General features: G+C 44.6%; 3 protein-coding genes across 3 annotated transcripts; 2 read left to right on the top strand and 1 right to left on the bottom strand.

Moving 5' to 3' along the window:
• The first annotated feature begins 565 nt into the window (after nucleotides 1–565).
• Nucleotides 566–8,145, top strand: LOC149304327 (monocarboxylate transporter 13-like). The gene is made up of 5 exons (XM_089480206.1): nucleotides 566–898; nucleotides 2,590–2,806; nucleotides 4,262–4,405; nucleotides 5,754–6,527; nucleotides 7,168–8,145. The coding sequence occupies exons 2-5, from the start codon at nucleotides 2,602–2,604 to the stop codon at nucleotides 7,398–7,400; spliced, it is 1,356 nt and encodes a 451-aa protein (XP_089336332.1). The 5' UTR covers nucleotides 566–898; nucleotides 2,590–2,601; the 3' UTR covers nucleotides 7,401–8,145.
• A 1,785-nt stretch (nucleotides 8,146–9,930) lies between these two features.
• Nucleotides 9,931–17,242, top strand: LOC149304328 (monocarboxylate transporter 13-like). The gene is made up of 5 exons (XM_089479722.1): nucleotides 9,931–10,135; nucleotides 11,818–11,961; nucleotides 14,620–14,877; nucleotides 15,316–15,831; nucleotides 17,031–17,242. The coding sequence occupies exons 1-5, from the start codon at nucleotides 9,931–9,933 to the stop codon at nucleotides 17,231–17,233; spliced, it is 1,326 nt and encodes a 441-aa protein (XP_089335848.1). The 3' UTR covers nucleotides 17,234–17,242.
• A 1,930-nt stretch (nucleotides 17,243–19,172) lies between these two features.
• Nucleotides 19,173–23,030, bottom strand: LOC149304329 (monocarboxylate transporter 11-like). Its single transcript, XM_089479869.1, has 4 exons — nucleotides 22,856–23,030; nucleotides 22,232–22,375; nucleotides 20,932–21,666; nucleotides 19,173–19,402 (listed from the first exon to the last, which is right to left on the bottom strand). The coding sequence occupies exons 3-4, from the start codon at nucleotides 21,632–21,634 to the stop codon at nucleotides 19,173–19,175; spliced, it is 933 nt and encodes a 310-aa protein (XP_089335995.1). The 5' UTR covers nucleotides 21,635–21,666; nucleotides 22,232–22,375; nucleotides 22,856–23,030.
• Between the last annotated feature and the right edge of the window lie 1,946 nt (nucleotides 23,031–24,976).

Below are 24,976 nucleotides of genomic sequence, written 5' to 3' on the forward strand. Positions count from 1 at the left end.
ACATAGGGTGCATCTACACTGTAGAAATAATGCAGTTTGATACCACTTTAGCTGCCAGGTCTCCATCCTACGAAACCCTGGAATTTGCTGTTTTGCAAGGTCTTTAGTTGTCTCTGCCGGAGAGTGCTGGAGCCTCACTGAATTTCAAATCCCAGGATCCTGTAGGATGGAGCCATGGCAGTTAAAGTGGTGTTAAACTGCATTATTTCTACCGAGTAGATTTACCCATAATTCTGTTATGAAGTCACAAGGAAGAGAGCATTTCTGAGCTTTTGCAGGATTCGCTCAACATGGGGTAACCTCTAGGACACACAAATAAATCTAGTCTGTACAGGCCTTTCAAAAATTGATAAAATGACCCAAAGTTACCAGGAAATGTGTTGAAATGGGAAATATTACTACTGTACTTCCAAAGGTCTTGTGATACTGTTGGCTATTCTGGGGCAAAGAACCCCATCCCAAATTTGGGAGTGGTGGAGATATGGAAGACGATAATGGGGTCCCCTCAAGGGGTCTGTGGGTTGCCAATGGGTTGCCCCAACCCTTGGGCATTTATGTTGAGTTTCACATACATCCTTTGGAGGTGATCTGAGTCCTTCTGGACTCAGATTTGAACTCAGGCCATGTTCATTCACCTGAGTCAATCCCTTGCACAGACTCAATGACCCAATCAATTTAAAATCCATCATAGTGTCTAGAGAAAGAGAGGGGGAAAATAATTAAATTACCCAAACATGAAGCGTCCATTGGCTGGGAAGCAGAGAAGATTTAAGGACACGGATTGAGACTTTGGCCCCGCATAGGCATAATGCATCGCTGGAGACCCAGATTCCTCACTGTATACTGAAAAACCTCCAGGATTTCTTGGAGCGAAGAATTCCTCCATTTCACAACCCAGGTAAGTGGGGAAGGAGGAAGGGTTCTGTCTTGTGCTATGCAATATTGCCCCTTCCTAGGATTATTATTCATTATTATGATTATTCACTCTTCTCTATTCATTATTAGGATGATGATTCAGCATTCAGTATTCTGATTTTTATTCAATATCACCATATTCACCACTTATATTCTACTTTACTCCCCAAACTTGGGATTCCAAGATAATGATGATGATGTTATATTATTGTGACTATTAATTTATCATTCTCCTTTTCTCCAAAACCTGCGGCTCGAGGTGGCTTTTTTTTTTAAAAAAAATTAAAACTGTTACAAAGAAAAGTGGGAAAAAATACAAAAATTGACTGAAATGCAATTAAACAAACAGTAGAATCAACCCCATTTAAAAGGAATCCATGAAAAGAAAAAGGGAAAGGAAATAACAGCTAACTGGTTAATATTCAAATGTAATTTAATTGAAATAAGCACTTTAAACCATTTTTTAAAAATGCAATCTTTAAAAAATGCAACTTAAAAACAGAATAATTAATAGCAATATATCACCATGTTAATTGCCCTTTCTTTGACAGCATTTTTAAATGGCTAAAACACTCCTAACAGCAGTCCATCCAACCTTTGTTTAAAAACCATTTCTTAGCCTTCCCCACATTGAACATATCCAGTTCCCTAAGTCTTTTCTTACATGACTTGGGGTCTATCCACAGTGCAGAAATAAAGCAGTTTGACACCACTTTAACTGTCATGACTTAATGCTATGGGATTCTGAGATCTGTAGTTTGGTAAGATATTTAGCCTTCCCTGTCAAAGGGCTCTGGTGTCCCCACCAAACTACTAATCCTAGAATTGCATAGCATTGGGGCATGGAGGTCAGAGTGGTGTCAAACTGCTTTATTTCTGCAGTGTGGAAACAGCCTACATTTCCAGACTTTTGATCACCTTTCTCTGGATACACTCCAGCTTGCCAATATCCCTCTTGAATTGTGGTGCCCAGAGCTGGACCCAATATTCCAGGTGAGGTCTGACTTAGAGTGGCACTATGACTTCCCTCATTCTTAGAATACCATTCTTTCATAGAGGAAGAAGAAGGGTCCTCCCTCCAGTCCTTCTGCCTTGGTCCAGGCCTCAGAGGGAGAGAAGATCCACTGGGCTTATTCCGCTTCCCATTGCCATTCCCTTCTCCTTTTGTGTCATGCCTTTTTACATTGTAATCCTGGGGGCAGAGAAATGTCTAATTAACCATTTGAAAGAGCCCTGAGAGCCTTTGTGGCTCAAGAGCGAGGTATAAATACTCCAAATTAATACATTTTTGACACTTTGCTCCCTGGTGATGGACATTAGGACTGCATTGGCATTTTTTGGCCGCTGCATCACATTGATGGCCTGTGCATGGTTTGTGTTTGAAACCCCTAGGTCTGTTTCACTGTTATCAAGCCAAGTGTTACCCATCCTGTATTTGTACATTACATTTTTCCTATTGGAATATAGAGGGTTACATTTCTCCCTGTCAAAATTCATTTTGTTAGTTTTTTGTGTCCCCGCTCTCCAACCTGTTAAGGTCATTCTGGTTCTTTATCGTGTCCTCGAGAGTATGACCCAATCCCTCTAATTTGATGTGATCCAAATCATTTATAAAGATGCCCTGTTTTTCACTTTTCTCTTTCTGTCCTTTTTAAAATGGTCACCTCCGAAAAGAATCCGGATGCTATGGTTCCAGACATACATCCTTCGATTCCAGATGGCGGATGGGGATGGATGGTGGTCCTTGCAGGATTCATGCAGACGGCGCTGGTCTTTGGGGTGATCCGTTCTTTCGGGGTCTTCTTTGTGGAATTTGTGGCTTATTTCGGGGAAACCTCAAGTGCTGTCTCCTGGGTCATTTCTGCCGGCGTCGCCATCCTGCAGTTTGCAAGTAAGGCAGAAATGTTCAAATTGGGGGAAAATTCAAGCCAACCAATACCTGAAATCAACAAGTCTGTTCATGTATTAAGTGCCTTTGGGGGCTGGAACCCTTTCTCTGTGCAAAAACCTGCAGAGTTTTCTGCAGACACAGGCAATAAAGTGAGCTCGAGTGTTTTAAACAATGCCTTCAACGCACCCTTGGAGTCATAAAAGTTAAAGAGTAATTCTATCTTATATAGCTATAGTGAAGAAAGTGGAGGGGGGTGGAATGGGGGAATTGTCCCACAATTTCCTTTTATGACATTTTGAAGATATATTCTGCAGCAAAACACAGCAGCCTCCTTTGGTTCTCCTTGCCTCGGTCTAAATTCCTTTGCAAAGCAAAGGTTGCACCACTTTGGCAGATTTTGCTTCTGTGATGGTGGTTGATGTGCAAAGGCATTGAGCGTCTTATTTCTTGCAAAGCGTATCTTACGTAAGTTAAGCAATACTGACCTTAATCCTCTTAGTTTGTCCCAACTAGAATAAGCAACTAAATTGTTGATCGGTGAACCAGCACATAGGAAAAATGTGTGTTCTCTCGTTTTAGGATCTAATCACTCATGGCTAACACGTGTTACTTCACATGAATGAGAATGCCTGCTTTGCAAGACCTGGGCAGCTGATTATCACACATTGCGTCACATGAACAAGAATGCATCCTTTGCAAGAGCTGAGCTGCTAATTAACACATTAGTTCACGTTTACAGCAACGTATGTTCTGCAAGACTAAGCTACTGGTTAGCACATTATTTCCCATGAACAAGAACACATGCTTTGCAAGACCCAAGGTGCTGAGTTAATGCATAGCTCCTAGGAAAATCCCCATTCCTAGGATATGTTATGCAGAACCATGTAATGTAACTTCATCAACTCATCTGGAGAGGTGTGTTTTCCTAAGGCATCTAGCTCTCTGGTCCAGCCTGGCAGGACAAGTTTAACCTGTGGGGCAAAGGTTTCCCCAGCTGGTCAAGCCAGTAGCTCTTTCCGTGCAAAGCTGATCCTCCTAAAGTGGAAGTTCTCCAGGATTCAAAACAGCCTGGAAGGTCTTAAACTGGTCTCAATGAGGTGGGATTTTTCAGCCAAAGGGAATTTGGGGTGGAGGGCAAGAGGGCACTTTGGAGGTCTCCACAGACCTACCTGTACCCACAGACCAAATAATTCCAAACCCTAGACTAGAGATAATAAGTTCTTGCTGAGACTGTAATATTAGCAGCTCAACTCTTGCAAAGAATATGTTACTTTCATTAACATGTGCTAACCATACAGCATTACTTAACCTGTCCAAGAGGTCAGGGGGATTTGCACCAGTGATGGGATGCTAGCAGCCTTTTCTCTGCACTCATTCTGACCATTGGTTTACTCATTATGTCCTTGTAGCTTAGACTCTGTTGCTCTGTATTGTTCTCCCCCTGCCCCACAACAGGCCCCATGGGAAGCGCCCTGAGCAGCCGCTATGGGGCCCGTCCGGTGGTGATGGCCGGAGGCTCGCTTGCTAGCCTGGGCTTGCTGCTAGCATCCTTCTCCACCAGCCTCACTCACCTGTATTTGAGCATTGGCCTAGTTGCAGGTGAGTCTGCTTTGCGTGACCTCTCTCTCTGCCCTCAGTCCAGATTTTAAAAACGGGAACTCCCAAAAACAACAAGGTGGGAAAGGTCCCTCTAGTTGTTGGTGACCCCTGGTCAGTGGGGCATTGATCCGGTTCATGTTTTAACTCAGGCTTTAAAGTTTGTCTTAGGTGCTGAACTCTAGCCCTGAAATAGATTCAGCACAATGGAGAGATCATTTAAAGCTATCCAAAACCTGAAGAGGATCCACTGTTTCACTGATCTGGGAGACAATAGTCCCATTGAAAGAGCTGTCTCCATAGTAACCTTATAATGTGTGAATTATCTGATTCTTTCATTCCGCCTCCCAGAGATAGATAGATAGATAGATAGATAGATAGATAGATAGATAGATAGATGATAGATAGACAGACGTTGCAGATCTTGGAAACATTCTCTCTTTTTTTAACCTGAGAGAATACCTCTGTAGGTCCTCCGTTACAACTCTATGGTCAACATCTGCTGGAAGCTGAACATAGAATTGTGCTGCAGGATCTACAAATGCTTAGAGAAGTGTTCTCTCTAGGAATTTCTAGAGATTCCTAGAGAGAACATATTAATCAAATCTGTGAATAATTAAATCTGCAAAAGTAAAAGCTGCAAATATGGAGGGCTGAGTGTATTACTGTTAGTCCCAACTAGAGTAGACCCATTAAATCAATGGGGTTTACCTGTGTATTGATTCCCAGTTAAACAACTGATTAAATTTAAAAAAAAAACTTACAGGTTTCAGGGCACTGAAAAACAATTATGATATCCTTTTGAAACAGCATTATGCTAAAAGCAGGTTTCAAAGCACTAAACATATAAAAAGCAAGAAAAAAGAGGTTAAAGAAAAAGAAGCGAAGCAACAGAGATGTGTCCTTTCATCTGGAGAGGCACCCATCAATCCTCCAACATTTCATGATACAGTGGGTCCTTAGTATCCACTAAGATTTAGTTCCAGAATCACCCATGGATATCAAAATCCGTAGGTGCTCAAGTTGCATTAAATACAAAGACATAGTGAAACTTATATAAAATAGCAAAGTCAAGGTTTGCTTTTGGGGATTTATATCTTTCTAGAATATTTCCAAGCCATGGACAGTGGATAAGATATTCATGGATATGGTGGATATGTATTTTGCATGATAATGAGGGCTATCCAATATAGCCTCCTTACCGTATAAGAGACAAGGGATTCTAAGGTTTTTGCAGGACCACCAACATGAGAGTCTGTGCTATGAACGGGATGGATGGACTGATGGCATAAGCAACATGGCAAGAACCATACCTCTCCTTTTCTCTCTTTTTCCTTTGCTGAAATGACAGGCCTAGGCTGGGCACTGGTGTTCACCCCTTCCATGGCTGCGGTGGCACATTACTTTGAGAAACGACGGACCCTTGCGACTGGTTTGGCTGTCTCTGGAGCAGGGGTCTCCTCGCTGGCTTTTTCTCCAATCTTCCAATATCTAGTTGGCTTGTATGGATGGCAAGGTGCCCTTTTGTTGCTGTCTGGAATGTCTCTGAACTTGGTGGTGGCCGGAGCCTTGCTACGACCTTTGGTTTCAGAAGGAGACCAAAGCACCTCGGAGAAGTCCACAAATTCCCATTGGTTGGGGACACTTGCTTCTCTCTTTGCTCTGGAGCTGTTGCATCATGGACCCTTCATGCGCTATGTTTTGGTTTTTGTCCTGGTGGACACTGGATATTTTGTGCCATATGCCCACCTGGTGGCCCATGCAAGGGAGGTCGGGTGCGATGAATATGAAGCTGCCTTCATCATGTCTGCCGCTGCTGTAGCGGACATGTTTGGCCGCGTTTTCGCTGGCTGGCTTGCAGATTCCAGAGTCTTTGGTCGCCTTGTTCACAGCCTGACCCTTTGGACCATCCTCACAGGATTCTCTCTTACTCTGCTGCCACTGGGACACAGCTTCTCTTCCCTGATGCCCCTTGGCATTGGCTATGGGGTCTTTGCCGGTGCCCTTGTCCCACTACAGTTCACCAGTCTAGTGGAGATCGTGGGCACTGGATACCTCCTTGGAGCCATTGGACTCATGCACATGCTGGAAAGCGTGGGGGCTTTGCTGGGAACCCCTCTTTCGGGTAAGAGTGTTGACGGACTTTGGGTTACAGAGGCTGCTGACAGACGGCAGAATTAATGCAGTTTTAAGGCCATACTATAGAATCCTGAGATACATCTCATTGTCCCATAGCATTGAGCCATGGTAGTTAAAGCAGTAGCAAAGTGCATTAATTCTGCAGTCTGGCCATAGCCTCTGTCTGCCTCTTACCTCATCCGACTGTTAAAATAAATAGCAAGCTTCTTTTCATGGCCCTTACAAAGCAAAATGTGAAAGTAGCTAAAAGCCATTATTTCGGTTGCACCAGTGAATTAGCTTTGTTCTTATCTGATAATGTTACTTTTGTGTTTAACTAGTTACAGATAAGTTATGTTACTTTTAAGCAGCGGTTCTCAACCTGTGGGTCACAATCCCTTTGGGGGTCAAACGACCCTTTCACAGGGGTTGCCTAAGGCACTTGGAAAACACATATTTCTGATGGTCTTAGGAGCTGGGACGAAAATAACTTTATGGTTGGGGGTCACCACAACATGAGGCACTGTATTAAAGGGCCGTGGCATTAGGAAGGTATTAGGAAGGTTGAGAACCACTGCTTTTAAGTCAATATCTCCACACTTTGCTTGCAAGTTGCAAATTACTAACCCAACTCTTTTCTCTCCCAGGATGGCTGAGGGATATGACCGGGAATTACACCGTCTCTTTCATCACCTCTGGGGTTTTCCTCTTGGCTGGTGCCTTGGTCCTTTTTACATTGCCAAACTACTTCTCCTGTTCCAAGCCATTGGAAACCAGGACAAGGAGAGCCATGCAACCTCAAGGCCAGGAGACCTTTGCATTAACCAGAATAACCAACCAGAAGAGAGACTTATTCCAGGCTGAGAAAGAGACTTGTTAGCCAATTCTGAAAGCCATGCATGGGAGATGAAGCGTGGAGACTTAAAATACCTCCTGGTAGAATTGGTGGGAGAACAAGGAACATGGAAACCTCCAGCTTTTAACAAAACATAACAAAAGCAAGGGCTTCATCTTGTTTGCTGGGCCACCATTTTGTTGTCGTTCTGCGCAGTGGCTTCCATGTCAAGGTGGTGTTGACATTTTTGTTTTATAGGAACTGTTCAAGGTGTGGGACCTTATTTCCAAAATTGGTACATGCACATGCTGAAAAGTGTACCCTTGCATAGTACCTTGAAAGTTCAGAGTAAAACCCAGAGCAGATTCACTGCTATAGAAGCTGAGCACCAGCCACCATTGAGTATTTGTCAGTAAAAAAAAGCAGATGAGTCGGGTGAAAGGGAGAGAAACTGTGAGAAATATGAAACAGCTGTAGATGTGCAGAGACCTGGCTGGATTTTAGCAGAGCTTGGAAAAGCTATTTTGAGGGACTACAAGTTCCAGAATCCATGATGGTCGGGGAATGTAGGAAGTTGTGGTCCAAAGGTTATATCCCCTTACCTCTGGACAATAGGTACTCCATAGTACCACATCTGGATGCTTTACAGAAGATTTTAAATGGGACTTCCAGATGTGTTGGACTATAACTCCATCAAGCAGAGGCTGACTTGGGTTGCATGTTAAGGCAATCCTTTCTAAAAATTCACTTCTTTGCTCCTTGGCAAAAGGAGACTCAATCTGTAAATTGTATATACAGGAAAAGCCAAAGAGAAAGGTATCTTTGTAAAGCACTATGTAAAGCCTATGGCACTATACATGTAATAATAATAAGTGTCTGAAAAGTCCAATCATAAATATTTTTCTTTCGTTAACTTCACTAAAAAAACTTGTAGAGAAAACAAAACGGTATTCGTGAACAGGAGAGGGAACAGAAGAAGTTATAGTAGTTTTATGGAGGAGGCAGAACTGTATGTTCTTTCACTTATATTGTGAAGAATTATCAAATGCTTAACCCTTATTCACCTGGATTTAACAAAAATGTATATCAGGTGAGTTTTTGTGGTGCTACCTGCCTTTGGATGAGAATTCTAATGTACTGTGGATTAAGGTTAGTGCAATAGCTATCTTAAAATGCAGTTCCTCTAATAAAGCCGTCAGTTTGTTTCTCCAAGCCATTGGCATCTTTGCTGTGTCGGGCAGACTGTGTGGTTGACAAGGTTTGCTTGGATTAGCATCAGGAGACATAACTACAGAGATGTACTTACTAGATAAATGTAGGTATCCTGATGTGGTCTCTCACCCAGTACCTCCCTTGATTCCTAGATTCTTGGACAGAGGTTGAATCACTGATGTTCCAAAACGCCAGTCAGTAATGCCCAGGCTGCATCTGCACAGCTGCAGAAATAATCTGGTTTGACACCATTTTAACTGCCATGGTTCAATGTTATGGAATTCTGGGAAGTGTAGTTTGTTGTGGCACCAGAGCTGTGCTGGTAGTCAACATGGTGCAGTGGTTTGTGTGTTGGACTAGGACACTGGAAGACCAGGGTTCAAATCCTCCTTCACCCATGGAAACCCACAGGGTGACCTTGGATAAGTCACCCAGTCTCAGCCTCAGAGGAAGGCAAAGGCAAATACCCTCTGAACAAATCCTGCCAAGAAAACCCCATGATAGGTTCATCTTAGGGTTGCTATAGGTCAAGAGGGGCATCTGCACTGCAGAAATGATGCCGTTTGACATCACTTGAAGTGTTGTAACTCCAGCCTATGGAATGGGTAATTTTATAAGGCCTTTCATCTCTGCCCAAGAGGGCTGATGCCTCACAAAAGTACAAATCCCAGGTTTCTCTGGGATGGAGCTATGGCGGTTAAAGACGTGCCAAATTGCATTAGTTCTACAGTGTAGATGCACCTTCAAAGGACCTGAAGGCAAACTACAGCATTTGTCTCCCTCAGTCTTTCTCCAACATTTTGGAAAAACAACAGCAAGGCTGTCTATGTTGCTCACTAGAATAGCATTTAGCAGTAAGATGTCATTTACTTTTATTGTGTATCAAGAACAGACTGGCAACAAGGTGTGTCCTAAATCAGAGGCTGGGCAACAAGTGGCCCTCCAAATGTTGCTTAACTATCACTCCCAGCTTCGTGACAAGTTTCAGCACAGATATATGTGCCACCCCACCTCATGTTAAAATGCAGATCTTTCCTGAAAAGATATTTCCTAGGCACATTATTACCTCCCTGCAGACTTTGGCCTTAAAAGTTCCTGATAAGAACCTGCTGAAACCCATTTCAGCCATTGCTTTTATACCTCCAGATGTAGGCGGTCACCTATGGCGAGAAGAAAACCTTGGTGGAGGTGACTGTCCTCAAACCAGGAAGATATCAGTTTTGGTGGGCAAATATGGGCCTGGATTTGGAGGGCAAAGCTGGGCTAGTGTGGGGCTGCATCTGAGGCAGAGTGCTGCCAAGATATGAAGATCCTCCTAGCAATCTCATCCCAGGATTTAATGATGCTCTTCCACTGAATAACCATGGGTTCCCATGCGTTGTCCAAGCCCCCCGATGGGGGCTGGGGCTGGATGGTTGTCTTAGCAGCTTTTGTGCAGTCGGCTCTGGTCTTTGGGGTGATCCGATCTTTCGGGGTTTTTCTTGTGGAGTTTATGGCTTACTTTGAAGAACCTTCCAGCACCACCTCCTGGATCACATCTGTCACCGTGGCTACATTGATGTTCGGAAGTAAGTTGTGACTGATTTCCATGTTCTTTCCAAAGCTAAGACCCCAAGCAATAAATCTGTAAGTGGCATTGTTTTGTGGCTCAGACCCCCCTGCAGCACTTTTGGGATTGCACTGTAGGCCAAAAAAAGCGACTTTTCCAAGCTGTGGCCTGTGCATGCTTAGTTCACTCTATGTGCTTGGGACATTATCCCATTAATATTCACATAATTGGTGTCACTCTGAGAAAGATTGTAAGTAAATAATCTGGTATATAAAGGTGGTCCTCCACATTTGTGACTTTGGCTTTTTCAGATTTGGTTATTTGTGGTTTTGATGAATATGTTCTCTCTCCAGATCCTCCAGCACAACTCTGCCAGAAGTTGATCATAGAGTTGTGCTGGAGAACCTAGAAGTTTTTAGAGAGAACACTTCTCTAAGCATTTGTAGGTCCTCCAGCATGATTCTGTGATCAACTTCTGGCGGATGTTGACCACAGTCAGAGTTGCACTGGAACACCTGGAGATTCCTAGAGAAGTGTTCTCTTCGGTAAAAAGAATAGTGTTTTTTATTTGCAGGTTTTCCACATTTACCAGGGTCCTTTAACCCCTAGCCCCATTGAAAGTGGAGGGACCACTGTATACTGTACACCTTGCTCTATCTTTTTAAAAACCCATTGTGTGTGTGTGTGTGTGTGTGTGTGTGTGTATCTCTGCAGGAAATATTTTTCTTTTGGTTAGATTCAGACTTCATTCTTTTACAGAAGGCCCAATAAAATGAATGGGATTGATGCTAGCCATGCCTAATCTAAGGCACATACATTTCAATGGGGCTACTCCTAAGTAGGATTAAAATGAGGTAGGGGAAAGCGTAAATTGTAGGTCACATTCAGACTTACGTTGGTTTAGTGTCAATGGCTAAGCCCAACTAGAGTAGACCCATTGAATCAAGTGCTGACTTTGGAAGTTGATGCACTGGGTCTCACTTAGCTGGGACAAGGCCTGTTATATTTCATCCCCTCCCTCTTTTCACATATGGAAACAGTGATATGTGTGGCCAAGCAACATCCAAGTGTGGTCAAGATGGCAAATGTTCTTGATGAGGAAGAACAGACAAGAAAGGAAAGGCTGCAGCAGCTTGCTTTTGCCTGAATTGACTGGGAAGTGCACATTTTTGCCTCCACCTCCCATTCTGAATTAATAGAGTGTAAACAACTTTTGCACTTTTAACACTTATTGCAAACAAGGATGAGCGGGAGAAAGCAGGAGGTGGATAGAGAAACTGGGACATTGTGAGATGATAGAGGATTGATGGAGACTGTCCTTTTCAAGTCGCGACAGCCACTGATTCCTTATGCATGAATGCAAGTATACAGGGCTTGAAAATACTCAAAAATAATATACAAATTCCAAACAGCAAACCTTGATTTTGTCATTTTATATAAGGGCCACCATGTTACTATCCATTGGGTCCTGGAACCAAACTTTAGAGGATACCAAGCTCTCAGTGTATTTACATTTTGTGCTGTGAGGTATTATGTTTAATTATGTTCTATTATGTCCAATAGAAAGGGAAGCTTATCTGTGGGTTATGTTCTCCTACATTTCTTTTCACATTCTCCTGTTGCAAGGCAAGAGATGATAAAGAAGTCTCTTGGGACCCTGGGCAACGTCTTTGATTTTGCTTCCCTCTTTGCGTTTTACAGGTCCGTTGGCAAGTGGGTTAGGCAAAAAATTTGGAGAACGGCCCCTTGCTATCATCGGTGGGTTCCTTTCTGGCTTCGGCCTCCTCTTGGCCTCCTTTGCCACCAGCCTGGCTCAGCTCTATGTCTTCATTGGCTTACTCACAGGTAAGTCCAGTGGCTGACACTTTCTCCGCAGGCAGGCAGTTGTTTATGTGTCAACCACATACAAACCATTATTCCAATCTGGTAGAGACAGTTCTGGCTGATTCTTTGCCATTCATGTTTTCAGCTGCTTTTAAAATCTCCTGGGCTGCATCCACACTTGAGAAATAACCTGGTTTGGCACCGCTTTAACTGCCCTGGCTCAAGGCTATGGAATTCTGGGAGTTGGAGTTTGTTGTAGGGCATTCTTTCCTTAAGCTCTGCTCTGCTCTGGGCCCACAACAAACTCCAACTCCCAGAATTCCATAGCCTTATTATTTTTATTATTATTATGCTTTATTTATATAGTGCTGTAGATTTGCACAGTGCTGTACATACAAACAATAAAATAGATAAGAGTAAACCTGCCCATGGTATACAATCTACATTGGGCAAACTGTGTGGTTTAAAAAGTTTGCTGTTTGTTTGTTGGGCAGTTAAAGCGGTGCCAAACCGGGTTATTTCTCCAATGCGGATGCAGCCACAGTTTCTGTCTCCTCCTCCTGCTTTCCCCTTTCCCCTCAGTTTACTTCAATTGCTGCATTTTGCACTCATTTAACTCAGAAGGGAAGAGCAGAGGAGGAGGAATCTTGCTCTTCCCAGTTGACTCAGGCAAAAGCAAACTGCTGCCTCTCCTAACCTGTGTGCCTTCTTCCTCATTTATCATTTTTGTCATCTTGACCATCCCCGATGTTGCTGGGCCACACATGTCCCAGTGTATGTGTCTCAGCTTTCACCTGAAAAACATTGAAGGATATGCAATGGGCACAAATGGATTCAAATTAAGAAAGGAGATTCTGACGAAACTTTAGGAAGCACTTTCAGGGAAATAAGAGCGGATCATCAGTGAGCAAAGTCCCTCAGATGGCGATGAAGTCTTCTTCCTTGGAGGCTGTTAAACAAAGGTTGGAAGGACATCTCTGCTTTCATGGTGGGTTCTTGCAATGCAAGAAGATGGGCTAGAAGACCCTTAGGAGTCCCTTCCAACACTGCAATATAAGGAGCACAGCCTAGATAGGCAAACATTATGGATACATGTGGGAGAAGGGGAGGGATGATTTGAAAGGAGTGGGGTAGCAAACACATATCTTCATGTAGATTGTTAAGCGTTTCTAAAAGGACAGAGGTAGGTGATAACATGGATACCCAAGTACAGCTAGGCAGATAAACACATGTATTGTAGAGAAAAATGTTTGCCTAAGCAAGTGGAAAGGGCAGAGGTAACCTGGAGATTATACTCAGTTGGAAGCGGATGCAAAAATTACAATTAGGAAAAAAATGTCCAAATTTTGTCTTAAAACATGAAACCAAGGGGCTGTGCAGGCTGCCCCTTTTACAGCCAGATTGTGCCTGCGGCAACCACATGCCACAGCCCCAATCTGATTTGCAGGGCACAAAAAGGAGCTGCAAAAAGTGGTAGAATCCTAGAATCCTATTCTTGGAAGAGACCCCAAGGGTCATCCATTTAAGCCCCCCTCTGCCATGCAGGAAGACACCATCCAAGCCCTCCTTGTGACAGATAGCCATCCAGCCTCTGTTTAGAAACTTCCAAAGAAGGAGACTCCATCACATTGTTCCACTCTTGAACAGCTCTCATGATCATGAAGTTCTTCCTAATGTTGAGGTGGAATCTCTTTTCCTTTAGTTTGCATCCATTGCTCCAGGTTCTAGTCTCTCTGTAGCAGCAGAAAACAAGCTTGCTCCATCCTCAGCCCATGGTTGGTTTTGCTAAGATAAATTGATTAGTCATAAAGATGCCACAGACTACTTTTCTGTGTTGAAAATAATGCATTTTATTCTACCAGGGCTCCCCTCTCTTTCTTTTGTGTTGTTATTATTATTATTATTATTATTATTAACCTTTATTTATAAAGCACTGTAAATTTACACAGTGCTGTACATACAATCTTTTTAATTGGACGGTTCCCTGCCCTTCGGGCTTCATAATTTTAGCCCTGTGATTCTTTTTTTTGATTGCCATAGCCCTGTAATCCTGTTTTGTTGTTGTTGTTGTTGTTGTTGTTGCTGTTGTTTTAGTTTAGGGAGGCACTGAGAGTTCTAAGCACCTCTCACTAAACTGCAAATCCCAGAATGCCATAGGATGTAGTCACAGCACCTGGAGGAGAATCATAGTGCTACAACCATATAGAGTGAACTGAGCACCTTGTAATGTGAGTCCCAAAGGCACATGTTACTGCTATAGCATAAGCTTTAGGTGGTAAATGATATGGCAGGTGGTACCCAGCAAAGGAGCATCCCAACCTTTTCACTGATGTGGTCCAGTGTCTCCTCACAGCCAAGGCTGGAATTGGCCCCCTAAACAACTAATTCTGCCCAGACTGTCCCTGAACCATCACTCAAATTCAGTCCCTACTGCTGGATATACAGAGCATTTGGGTTGGGGTGCACTCCCCACAGGCCAAGGCTGATGGAAGGTGGATTCCCAAGGGTTATATAGTGCACACGAATGCAAAAAAAGTCTCCAACGTGGTCATTAATACAAACCAGCCCTTTCATGCCCCTAGAGAGCTCTTAATGTTTGGCCATGGTGCTAACAAAGACTCCAAAACCCATCTGCCTGGAGACAGAGGCACAACTCACTGCATCCTGTTTCATACTCAGGTTTTGGTAGTTCCTTGATCTTCTCCCCTTCCCTCTCCTTGGTCGCTCGGTATTTTGACCAGCGCAGAGCTGTGGCCAATGCCCTGGTCTTCTCTGGCTCGGGCATTGCTTCGTTGGCTTTCTCACCATTCTTCCAGTTCCTAGTGGACTTCTATGGTTGGCGTGGAGCCCTCCTGATTGTAGCCGGCATGGTCTTCAACCTGGTGGTTTGTGGTGCCCTCCTGCGGCCCCTGCATTTGGCCACAGATGACACCAAGGGTAAGGATGTAGATCTTCATAAATTTCATTCTCACATGAACAAATGATGTTACCGTTTTCCTCCCAATACAAACCCTGTACTGAATATCCAATGTGGTACAATGTGTTTCAACCAATGTTCCATGTGACACGGTTGACCACCCATGGTACAATTGCAGTACAAAACCAGTGCATAGAGACAATGCACATATACATGCTACTCTGTGCTACCATATGCACCATTTGCAGTTCTGCTGGTGCTGTCAGCTGGATATGACCTTTGCACATTGACCAGAAATGCACCCCACACATGTAGTATTTCAGAATGCCAGCCTAAAAAACCTGTACTCTGAAGATACTCATCTATCCAGGCTTATCCTTGTTACCATTTTCTTACACTCAGAAAATTCACTTTTCATCTATCATTCCAGTATTTTTTAATATTCTTTCCATCTCTAGTCAGGGGGTCCCTGGAAGCACAAAGCCAATGGAAGAGACTGGTGGAACTGTTTGGGCTGAATTTATTCTGCCATCGAGCTTTCATGATGTTCTGCAGCACAGGCATGTTCATCACCACTGGTTACTTCATTCCTTTTGCCCACCTTGTGCCCCACGCAAGGGAGCAGGGCTTTGACGAATACCAGGCTGCTTTCCTGGTCTCTGCGGTGGGCATCTCAGACATCGTTGGACGGATCGTAGCCGGAGGGCTGGCTGGCTGGAGTTCCCTTCGCCTTGTTCACAACTACACCATCTGGGCAGTCTTGACAAGCGTCTCCTTGCTTGTGGTGCCGCTGGGACACAGCTACGTAGCCATGGTGGCCATCAGCATCTGCTATGGCTTTGTGGCTAGTGCGGTCATCCCACTGAAGTTCTCCAGCCTGGTGGAAATTGTGGGCATGGACCAGATCATGGGAGCCATGGGCCTGATCCATATGATGGAAAGCGTTGGGGCTTTAGCGGGGCCTCCGCTCTCAGGTGAGTAAGACAGAATGGTTTCCAGGGAAAACATTCCAAGTCAAGGGGTGGGGAGAGGGGAAATGCAATTCCCTTCAGCCCTACGCAGCACCATTAATGGTGAGGGATAATGGGAACAGAGTTAGGAATCTTTCCTTTTTTGGATGAGATCTTCCAGAAACCCATAGCCAGTGGAGTGGATAGGAACTTCACCAAGCCAGCTCTCTGAATATGATCCACCCAATGAGATCTGAAATGCCCACTGCAGAGCTATTGCCCAAGACCCTTTTCCCCTGGATGAGGCATGAGGCGGGCGAAAGGAATGAAATTCCTTCTTTCATCAGCCTCTTTTTATTGTTTGTTTGGTGACTGAATATACAGTTGGCACTCTATGTCCATGTATCTTTTATGCACAGATTCAACCATCCACAGCCTAAAAAGATTTTTTAAAAAATCAGTTCCATAAAGCAAACCTTGATTTTGCTATTTTATATCAGGGCCACCAGTTTGCTATTCATTGTATTTAGTGGGAGTAGTTGAGCATCCACAGATTTTGATATCCAAGTCCACAGTGTGTCCTGGAACCAAACCCTAGTGGATACTAAAGGCCCAGGGCATTTACATTTTGTGCTGTGATGTATTATGTTCAGTAGAAAGGAAACATTTCACTACGCCCCTGTATGTAACGAAATCAATAAATAAATGGGACTTGAGCATCCACAGATACTAAAGGCCCATTGTATAGATCTATGCTTTTTTAACATGTTGCCTGGTGAGCCAGGCTTATCTGCTCTCCCCTTTTCTCTCTGTTTTGTTGTTCATGTGTGCTCAGTAAGGGATTCTGGAAGCAGCGGCTGTTTACCTTGTGCGTTGTAGGCAGGCACGCACAGCTACAACAGGCTCAGCTAGAGTAAATTCCTGCTCTTTCCCTGCTCAAGCTTTATTATTTGTTGCATAAATGCTATTACAACAAGACACTTAAAATCCGAGTTTCTCCAGCCCTCCTTTACAATCCTCTACATGCAGATGCTGCTATTGCAACTAGGCAGTGAGCAAGAAGAGGGGAAATGAGTGAGCAGAAAAAGCCTTTGCAACAAGGAGCTTCTCTAGTAGTGGCTTTGTTAACAGAAGTGTGTCTTTAATTATGAAGTTTGAAAAGGTCCCTTGTTACATTGCCCCCAAAAAGAGTGGTTACTCATGGGCTCTCTTTTTTATTTCAGGTTGGATCCATGATGTAACTGGAAGCTACAATGCCTCTTTCCTGACCTCAGGTGCTTTCATTGCGGCTGGGAGTTTGGGTCTTCTGCTATTACCTGGCTTCTTTGCACGTCGCCCCACTTCCTCTCCCAAAGACCCCAAACATCCAGAAGGACATAAACTGGTGGAGTCACCAGATCTGAATCATCAAAATGGAGTGTGCTGAGAAGAAGGCTTAAACTTTGGGTTGGAGCTGAGCATCACAGAGTACACACAATAAGCAATATCTTCCCTCTAAGGTTTCCTTCACACCTATAATTATAGCACTTGCATACTGCTTCAACTATCATGGCTCCTTCTTATAGAACCCTGAGATTTATAGTTTGGTGAAGGACTTGGTTCGTTTCCCTGAACTACAGCAGAGAATTCTGTGTACCTAACCAAACTACAAATCCCTGGATTTGATAGGCTGGGGCCATGAAAGTTTCAAGCTGCTGTAACATTATGTAACACTAACAACGGCAACACTTACAAGTCTCTTCCACACTACACCATTAGGACACTTTGATCCTGTTTTAACTGCCATGGTGCCATCCTGTGGAATCTTGGGATCTGTAGTTTCATGAAGTATTTAGACTTCTCAGACAGAGAGCACTAGTGCTACCAAATGACAAATCCTAGGCTTCCATAGGGTGCAGGCTAAAGTGGCATCAAAGTGCCATAATTATGTACAGTAGTATCAAAGAGACCTAAGTCCAAATTTGGGGCTGCAGGCAGGACTGATGGACTTTTAAAATAGCATGGGAAAGGTGACAGTGTTATAATAGCAGAGTCGATATGTTGCTTGTGATATCACAGCAAAATATAGATGCCACAATCATTGTCACTTTGTTCTCTCCATGCTCTTTGCAGATGAAGAAGCCAGCGAAGCTCCAAAAGCTAACACAATGTACAGTATTTAGCACTCTGTTGGTTGGACCAATAAAATTTCCACAGGATGGATTTGGGATTTTGTTTGTTTTTGTTGTTCTATAGCAAACATAGCTCCCTCCCACTACAATGTAAACCCATCATATGAGTTTGTTGGGGGGACAGAAATACAGCTGGACCCAGAAATCATTTAAAAGATGTGACAATATTGCCACCTGGTGGATCTGTGTAGTAGTGGGTGGCCATCCCTCCTGTTGCAACTACAAATTGTTCTTATCGTAGTGAGCCTTCAAGTTGTTTTCAACTTATGACAGCCCTAAGGTGACCCTATCATGGGGTTTTCTTGACAAGATAAATTTGGAGGAGGTTTGCATTGCCTTCCCCTGAGGCTGAGAGTGTGTGACTTGCCCAAGGCTCTATGCCTGAGAGTCCTTGCCTCCAGAGTTCCAGTCCAATGCTCAAACCACTTTGCCACACTAGCTCTCCACACCCATAGATACAGCCACAGATTTGCATCAATATTTGTCATCACTTTCCTGCACAAATTCACATCAATTTATCCTTTCTTTGCCAAAAATGTGCAGCCATGCAAATGCATGCAAAGCAGAGAGATAACCACAAGCCTGATCATGGATACTCGCAAATACTCCAATAAAAACCATGAAGACTTTTTCTGCAGAGTTCGTGGAGTTTTTCATGCACAACCCCGCAAAAAGCCCAAAGTCCTCCAAATGGCAAGTGGCATCAGCACATTCTATTCAAATATAATGAGACATATTTTAATTGTGTAGACAAATCCAAACATTGGCTGGACTTCATGATCACAATTACAAATGCATAAGGTAGAGTTAGACATCCATAAATGATTCATATTCATGATCCCTCTGTATTCATGGTTGCAGCAATAGTGCAGGGAATACATATTGATGTTAAAAGTCTTGCAGCAACCATTGCAATGGAGGTTTTTTCTCTTGTGGATTGGGATGCAGCAAACTAACATTTCCACTCTGCTCCTATAAGCAATATCCAGTGCAAAGAGGAATGATATTGCAATGAGAATCCAGCTTCAGATTGTTGTGCCAGAGATTGCTAGTGGGAAAGGGAAGAAATATCATTCTGCGGCATCCTGACTGATAAGAGAACAGACCTCCATTGTCTGCAGCAGCTGCTGCCCAGTAACTCAGTCCTGGGGCAGTTGTGCCAAGAGATACTACTGATCTAGAATTGTTCATTTTTCATATCTGGGAGCATTCATTGGTGCCAGGAACGGGTCCCAGAAAGGGAGCTGAGCCAAGAGTCCAAGAGTCTTCTTCGATGCTGGGAACTGCGTTGTTACGACTCTGACAACTACGGCAACTGGCAAAGAAAGAGGGAAGGGCGAGGAAGACCATGCTGGCACAGAGGACAAAGGCTCCGCCAACCAAGAAAGAGGCTGTGAAGTCTCCAGTCATATCCCTCAAGAAGCCTGAAGAGAAATGGGAGAGCAATGAAGACAGATGGAGATGGGAAATCAAGGGTGAAATTATATTCCAAGAATTGCTGAAGATCACAGAGTTACAAAATTATGTAGTTTATCACACAGTGGAAAATGTGAAGTTTAAACAGTGAAAATGGTGCAACTGACATTAAAACGCAATTAAAATGAGATTAACACTTGAGCCATTATCCCATGAGTACCCAAGGAATAGCCAGGCAATAAACAGCAAAAAGTCATTCACGAGAAAATCCTGTGAATTTTTTGCTGCTTTTTCTTGCCTGGTTATTCAAAGGATAATGGCACTTTAATCGCGTTTCATCTCAACATCATGAGATGACACCATTAGCGCAATTGCAGTATTATCATGAGTTAATCACCGTTTATACTTCCAATTGTCCCCTGTGTCACTAACTCCTATGACTAGATCATTTTTTCAGTTAGAAACAGAGCTTGGAAAAACTCCTTCTTTGGACTACAGCATGCCAAATCTACCAAGCCAACATGGTCATTAAAATGAATCATAGAATCATAGAATCATAGAGTTGGAAGAGACCGCAAGGGCCATCCAGTCCAACCCCATTCTGCCATGCAGGAAATCTCAATCAAAGCATCCCCGACAGATGGCCATCCAGCCTCTGCTTGAAGACCTCCAAGGAAGGAGACCCCACTACACTCCGAGGGAGTTTGTTCCACTGTTGAACAGCCCTTACTGTCAGGAAATTCCTCCTAATGTTGAGGTGGAATCTCTTTAAATGGTCCCAGAGTAACTATTCCAAGCTCCAATGAACCATAACAGCTAAATAGAACCTTTGTATTTAGAGGCAGTGTACCTTTTGAGATAGGAAAAGTTATTCTGGGGGGCTTTTGTTGTTTGAGACTACAACTCCCCAAATCCACCAAGCCAACATGGCCACTGTAATCCAAAACTTTGCTTTCTATTGCATCTACAGCTAAATGGAACCTGCATGTTCAGACACAGTATAATGGAGCTTGGAAATGTGACCCCTTTTTGGAATTACAAGACCAGAAATCCTGCTATCAGCTGCAATCTAAATGAATAATGTTTTTCAATGATGTGCTTTGAATACCAAAAAAACTGAGAAGGCTTTTCACCATTGTGTCCTGCACACACACACACACACACACACACACACACACATTCACACACACACAGTTGGTAAAATTCTAGAATTGCCTTCCTTGATGTTGCACCCCTCCAAAAACATTGGACTACAACTTTCATCAGGGGTTATGGTAGTCGTAGCCAACATCTCTGGAGACTCATCAGGCAAGGGAAGGCAGTCCTAGATCTCTCATTCAGCTTTTGGGGGAATAATGAGACAAGGCAGCCTCCTCCATGCCATAGGTCTTGCATAACTCAGGTCAAGCAACTCAGGTTAAGCAAGATCCTAACTTGCAAAGGTCTTGCAAGGAGTTCTGGTCAGACAAAGCAGCATATCAGTGTGGCGTGAGAGTGACATCAGCATTTGGAGAAATAAAACACTTTTGTTCCTTACCAGACAGTGGGGGTCCCAGTAACCCCCCGATGCTCATCACCATCAGGCAGAGACCCGTGGCATTCATCACGCGGGTGACACCGACAAGCTCTGGCAAGACCCCAAATGCCACCGTGGCAAAGCTGCCTGCACTGGCCCCATAGAGCAAGGCCAGGAGGAGGGCACCAACATAGGTAGTGGCCAGTGGGAAGCAGAAGAGGCTACAACCCGTGATGGAGTTGAGCAGCAGCAGAAGATGGACTGGGGACAGCAAGCATCGGTCCGCAAAGAAGCCAGCCAGGAACCGGGCCAGTGCATCTGAGAGGGCAGCGAGGGAGACCACAAAGGCAGCTTCGTAAGGATGCAGACCCAACGCCCTTCCGAATGGCTCCAGGTGAACGTATGGCATGAAGTAACCAGCTGCCAGGAGAGCCACGCCAAGAGAGAAGACCCCAAAACCTCTCTGGGTGAGAAGACCCAAGTCAAACACCGAACCTGAGCCAAGCCGCTCCCCACGCAAGGCCAGAGGTCGGAGGAGAGCCCCACAGACCAGCAGGTGGAGGCCCAAAGCGGAGGTCACAAGCAAGGCCCCACGCCAGGCCAAGGACTCGGCCAGAAGCCGCAAGAGTGGGGACAGAACGAAGGAGGAGAGGCCGTTGCCCATTAGTGCCAATCCTACGGCCACGGAGCGGCGGGTGGAGAAGTAGCGGGAGAGCGTGCCCATGACGGGGGCAAAAGCCAGCGCTCAGCCCAGACCTGGGGGAAGAAGAAGGCAGAAAGGAAAGAGATTCAGACACAATCCAAGATAAGGTGGCCCCTTGCCAGTTCAGGATTGTCCCAGGCCCTGAGATTTCCAGGTCAATTAAAAGGTTCACTACAATAAGAAATAGAATGCATTGCAAGGCAACAGCAGGACGGACACGATGCTGTGTAATAAGTACTGGCCAAATAAGCTTCTATCCTGTTAAAATCTCACTTTTCCAGCCTTGTGTGATAAAGTCCTTAGGAAAGGGGATGTTGTTAAGGTTCACGCATTAAGAACCAACTGCACCCACTCACAGCTAATGCCCTTCCAGCAACACCTGAACTGAGAACAGAAACATTTTCAAAATGTAGGCTTCTCACTAACATCATCTCCCCCCCCCCCCCCCCCCCGTGTATGATTTTTTAAATATATTTGCTTGATGAAGAAACTCTGCTCTGGTGCCACAACAAGCCACACTTCCCAGAATTCCATAGCATTGAGCCATGGCAGTTAAAGTGGTGTCAAATGGGATTATTTCTGCAGTGCCTGCAGAAGGTGGAGCTCACATCAACTCACCAGTCAGAAGTCCCAGGGAGAGGTATAACTGGAGCAAACTGGTGCTGAAGGAAGCCCAAAGCAAGCCCAGCGAGGAGACCAGTCCTCCCAGCATCACCATGGGACGAGCCCCATAGCGCATGCTGGCTGCCGTGCCAAGCGGACCTGCAAAGGGATGGACAAGGCAAATGTGAAGAAGCAGAATTATTTTCACAGCTTTGGAAATTGTGGTATCAAAATTGCAGATGTTCCAATTGGGCAAGAATGCATTGAAAGATTAGCATGGAAATGGATGGATATCATTGAGAGAGGAGGAAGGACAGAGCCAAGAGAGCACCTTTGAGCACATGCAGAGTGTCTGATGTGGGGTATGATTTTGAGACAGATAATGCATGCAAAATTGGGGAGGGGCACAATTCTATGGTCAACACATGCCTTGAGAAATTGTCTCTCTAGGAATCTCTAAGTCCTCCAGTATGATTCTATGGTTAACGTCCAACGAAAGTTGACCATACAGTTGTGCTGGAGGACCTAGAGATTCCTAGAGATGACACATTAATCAAATCTGCAAATAATCAAATCTGCAAATGTCAAAGCTGCATGATTCTATGATTCTGTGAAATGGGGAAGGCCAACTGTACTCACTTGCAAATTGTTCCATGGCCAAGGCAATGGCTGTCACCCAGGAAACCTCAGCCGCTGTAGCATTGAAGGCGTCCACCAGATCTTCAAAGAGGACACCTAGTGACCGCAAGATGCCATAGGTAAGAGAGTTGGCCAGGAATCCGGAAAGGACGACAAACCAGCCCCAGCCTCCATCAGGGGGTTCTTCAAGGGGGAAGGATGGCATCTTGGTGCAAAGGACACCTGAACAAACCGTAGTTGGGGGGAAAATACTATGCATTGACAAACTATAGACATAAATCCCATGCACACAATATTCCTCTTCCACTGATGTAAAACTATATTCCCTCCAGCAGTCCCAAGAGTCCAACCACTTAGGCTGCATCTGCACTGCAAAAATAATCCAGTTTGACACCGCTTCAGCTGCCATGGCTTAGTGCTATGGAATTCTGGGAATTGTAGTTTTGAGAGACATTGAGCCTTCTCTATCAGAGGGCTCTAGTGCCACAACAAACTATCATTCCCAGAATTCAGAGCATTCAGCCATCATGGTTGAAACAGTGTCAAACTGCATTATTTTTGCCCTGCAGATGGAACCTATCTCCCACTTTTTCAGCTGGTTTCAAAACATCCTGGTTTCTTACTCATCCTCCTACTTTCTCCCTTTGTCCTCAGCTTACTGCAGTTGCTCCAAAGTACACAAGTAGTTTGAACTCAGTTAGCTCAATAGAGGGGTTAGGAGAGGAGCAGGTGGCATCACATCCTTCCAAGTCGGCTCAGGCAAAAGCAAACTGCTACAGCCTTTAACCATCTTGACCAGTTTTCATCTGAGAAAAGCTGAAGGGCATGGAAACTGGAGACTGAGAGAGCACGACTTGCCTAAGGTCATCCACTGGGTTTCATGACTCTGGGGACTCCAGAGACATAGTGCAACATTCGTCATGTTGGCTTTCAGTTTTAAGTTAATGCTAAATCTTTGGGGACTGAAGGGAAATTTCAAGGCATGGGCAGAATTCCTATTTGAAGAGGTGATGCCTTAATGAAATTAAATTAACTGTGGCAGTTAAAGCAGTGTCAAACTGCATTATTTCTATGGTGTAGATGCACCCTGTCATCATTAGATGTGCCTTGGGTGGTGCTGGGATCAAGACAAAGGCCTATCATGCAAATCTTAAAGCTCACCAGTCACATATAAGGTGATACCGACAAGATGGAAGTGCTGCTGGTGAATAGGGGCAAATGCAGTGTGGCAACCCTATCACAGGGCGTTTTGTTGCCAGGTTTCTTCAGAGAGGATTTCCCATTGCCATCCTCTGAAGCTGAAAGAGTGTGCCTCTTGCCTAAGGTCACCCAAACAGCCAGCAAGGAGAGACTTTCATGGCTGAGCTGGGATTCGAGCCCTGCTCTCCAATGGCATTGTCCAGTGCTCAAACCACTACACCACACTGGTTCTTCTTTGGCAGAGAAGGCTAAAAACCTTGTAAAACTACAGATCCCAGGTTTTCATCTCTAAGATTCTATGTATTCCTGCAGGACAGAAGACGGGGCTGGACTTGATGGTCTTTGGTGGTCCCTTACATCTCTAAGATTCTATGTATTCCTGCAAGACAGAAGATGGGGATGGACTGGATGGCCCTTGGGGATGTCTTCCATCTCTAGGTCTCTATGTATTCCTGCATGGCAGAAGAAGGGGCTGGACTGGATGGCCCTTGGGTTCCCTTCCCTCTCTAGGACTCTATGTATTCCTGCATGGCAGAAGAAGGGGCTGGACTGGATGGCCCTTGGGTTCCCTTCCCTCTCTAGGACTCTATGTATTCCTGCATGGCAGAAGAAGGGGCTGGACTGGATGGCCCTTGGGTTCCCTTCCCTCTCTAGGACTCTATGTATTCCTGCATGGCAGAAGAAGGGGCTGGACTGGATGGCCCTTGGGTTCCCTTCCCTCTCTAGGACTCTATGTATTCCTGCATGGCAGAAGAAGGGGCTGGACTGGATGGCCCTTGGGTTCCCTTCCCTCTCTAGGACTCTATGTATTCCTGCATGGCAGAAGAAGGGGCTGGACTGGATGGCCCTTGGGGGTCCCTTCCCTCTCTAGGACTCTATGTATTCCTGCATGGCAGAAGAAGGGGCTGGACTGGATGGCCC

This window comes from Sceloporus occidentalis, unplaced genomic scaffold (genome assembly GCF_023333645.1).
Source record: "Sceloporus occidentalis isolate IW3139 unplaced genomic scaffold, rSceOcc1.0.p SCAF_14, whole genome shotgun sequence".
In the NCBI taxonomy this organism is placed as follows: Eukaryota; Metazoa; Chordata; class Lepidosauria; order Squamata; family Phrynosomatidae; genus Sceloporus; species Sceloporus occidentalis.

Coding starts and splice junctions, on each gene's coding strand:
- LOC149304328 (XM_089479722.1), top strand. CDS start 9,931: ATGGGTTCCCATGCGTTGTCCAAGCCCCCCGATGGGGGCTGGGGCTGG. Junction 10,136..11,817: donor GGCTACATTGATGTTCGGAA/GTAAGTTGTGAC, acceptor TGCGTTTTACAG/GTCCGTTGGCAAGTGGGTTA. Junction 11,962..14,619: donor CTTCATTGGCTTACTCACAG/GTAAGTCCAGTG, acceptor TTTCATACTCAG/GTTTTGGTAGTTCCTTGATC.
- LOC149304329 (XM_089479869.1), bottom strand. CDS start 21,634: ATGGGCACGCTCTCCCGCTACTTCTCCACCCGCCGCTCCGTGGCCGTA. Junction 19,403..20,931: donor ACTGGGACCCCCACTGTCTG/GTAAGGAACAAA, acceptor ATTTCTCTTCAG/GCTTCTTGAGGGATATGACT.
- LOC149304327 (XM_089480206.1), top strand. CDS start 2,602: ATGGTTCCAGACATACATCCTTCGATTCCAGATGGCGGATGGGGATGG. Junction 4,406..5,753: donor GAGCATTGGCCTAGTTGCAG/GTGAGTCTGCTT, acceptor CTGAAATGACAG/GCCTAGGCTGGGCACTGGTG. Junction 6,528..7,167: donor GCTGGGAACCCCTCTTTCGG/GTAAGAGTGTTG, acceptor TTTCTCTCCCAG/GATGGCTGAGGGATATGACC.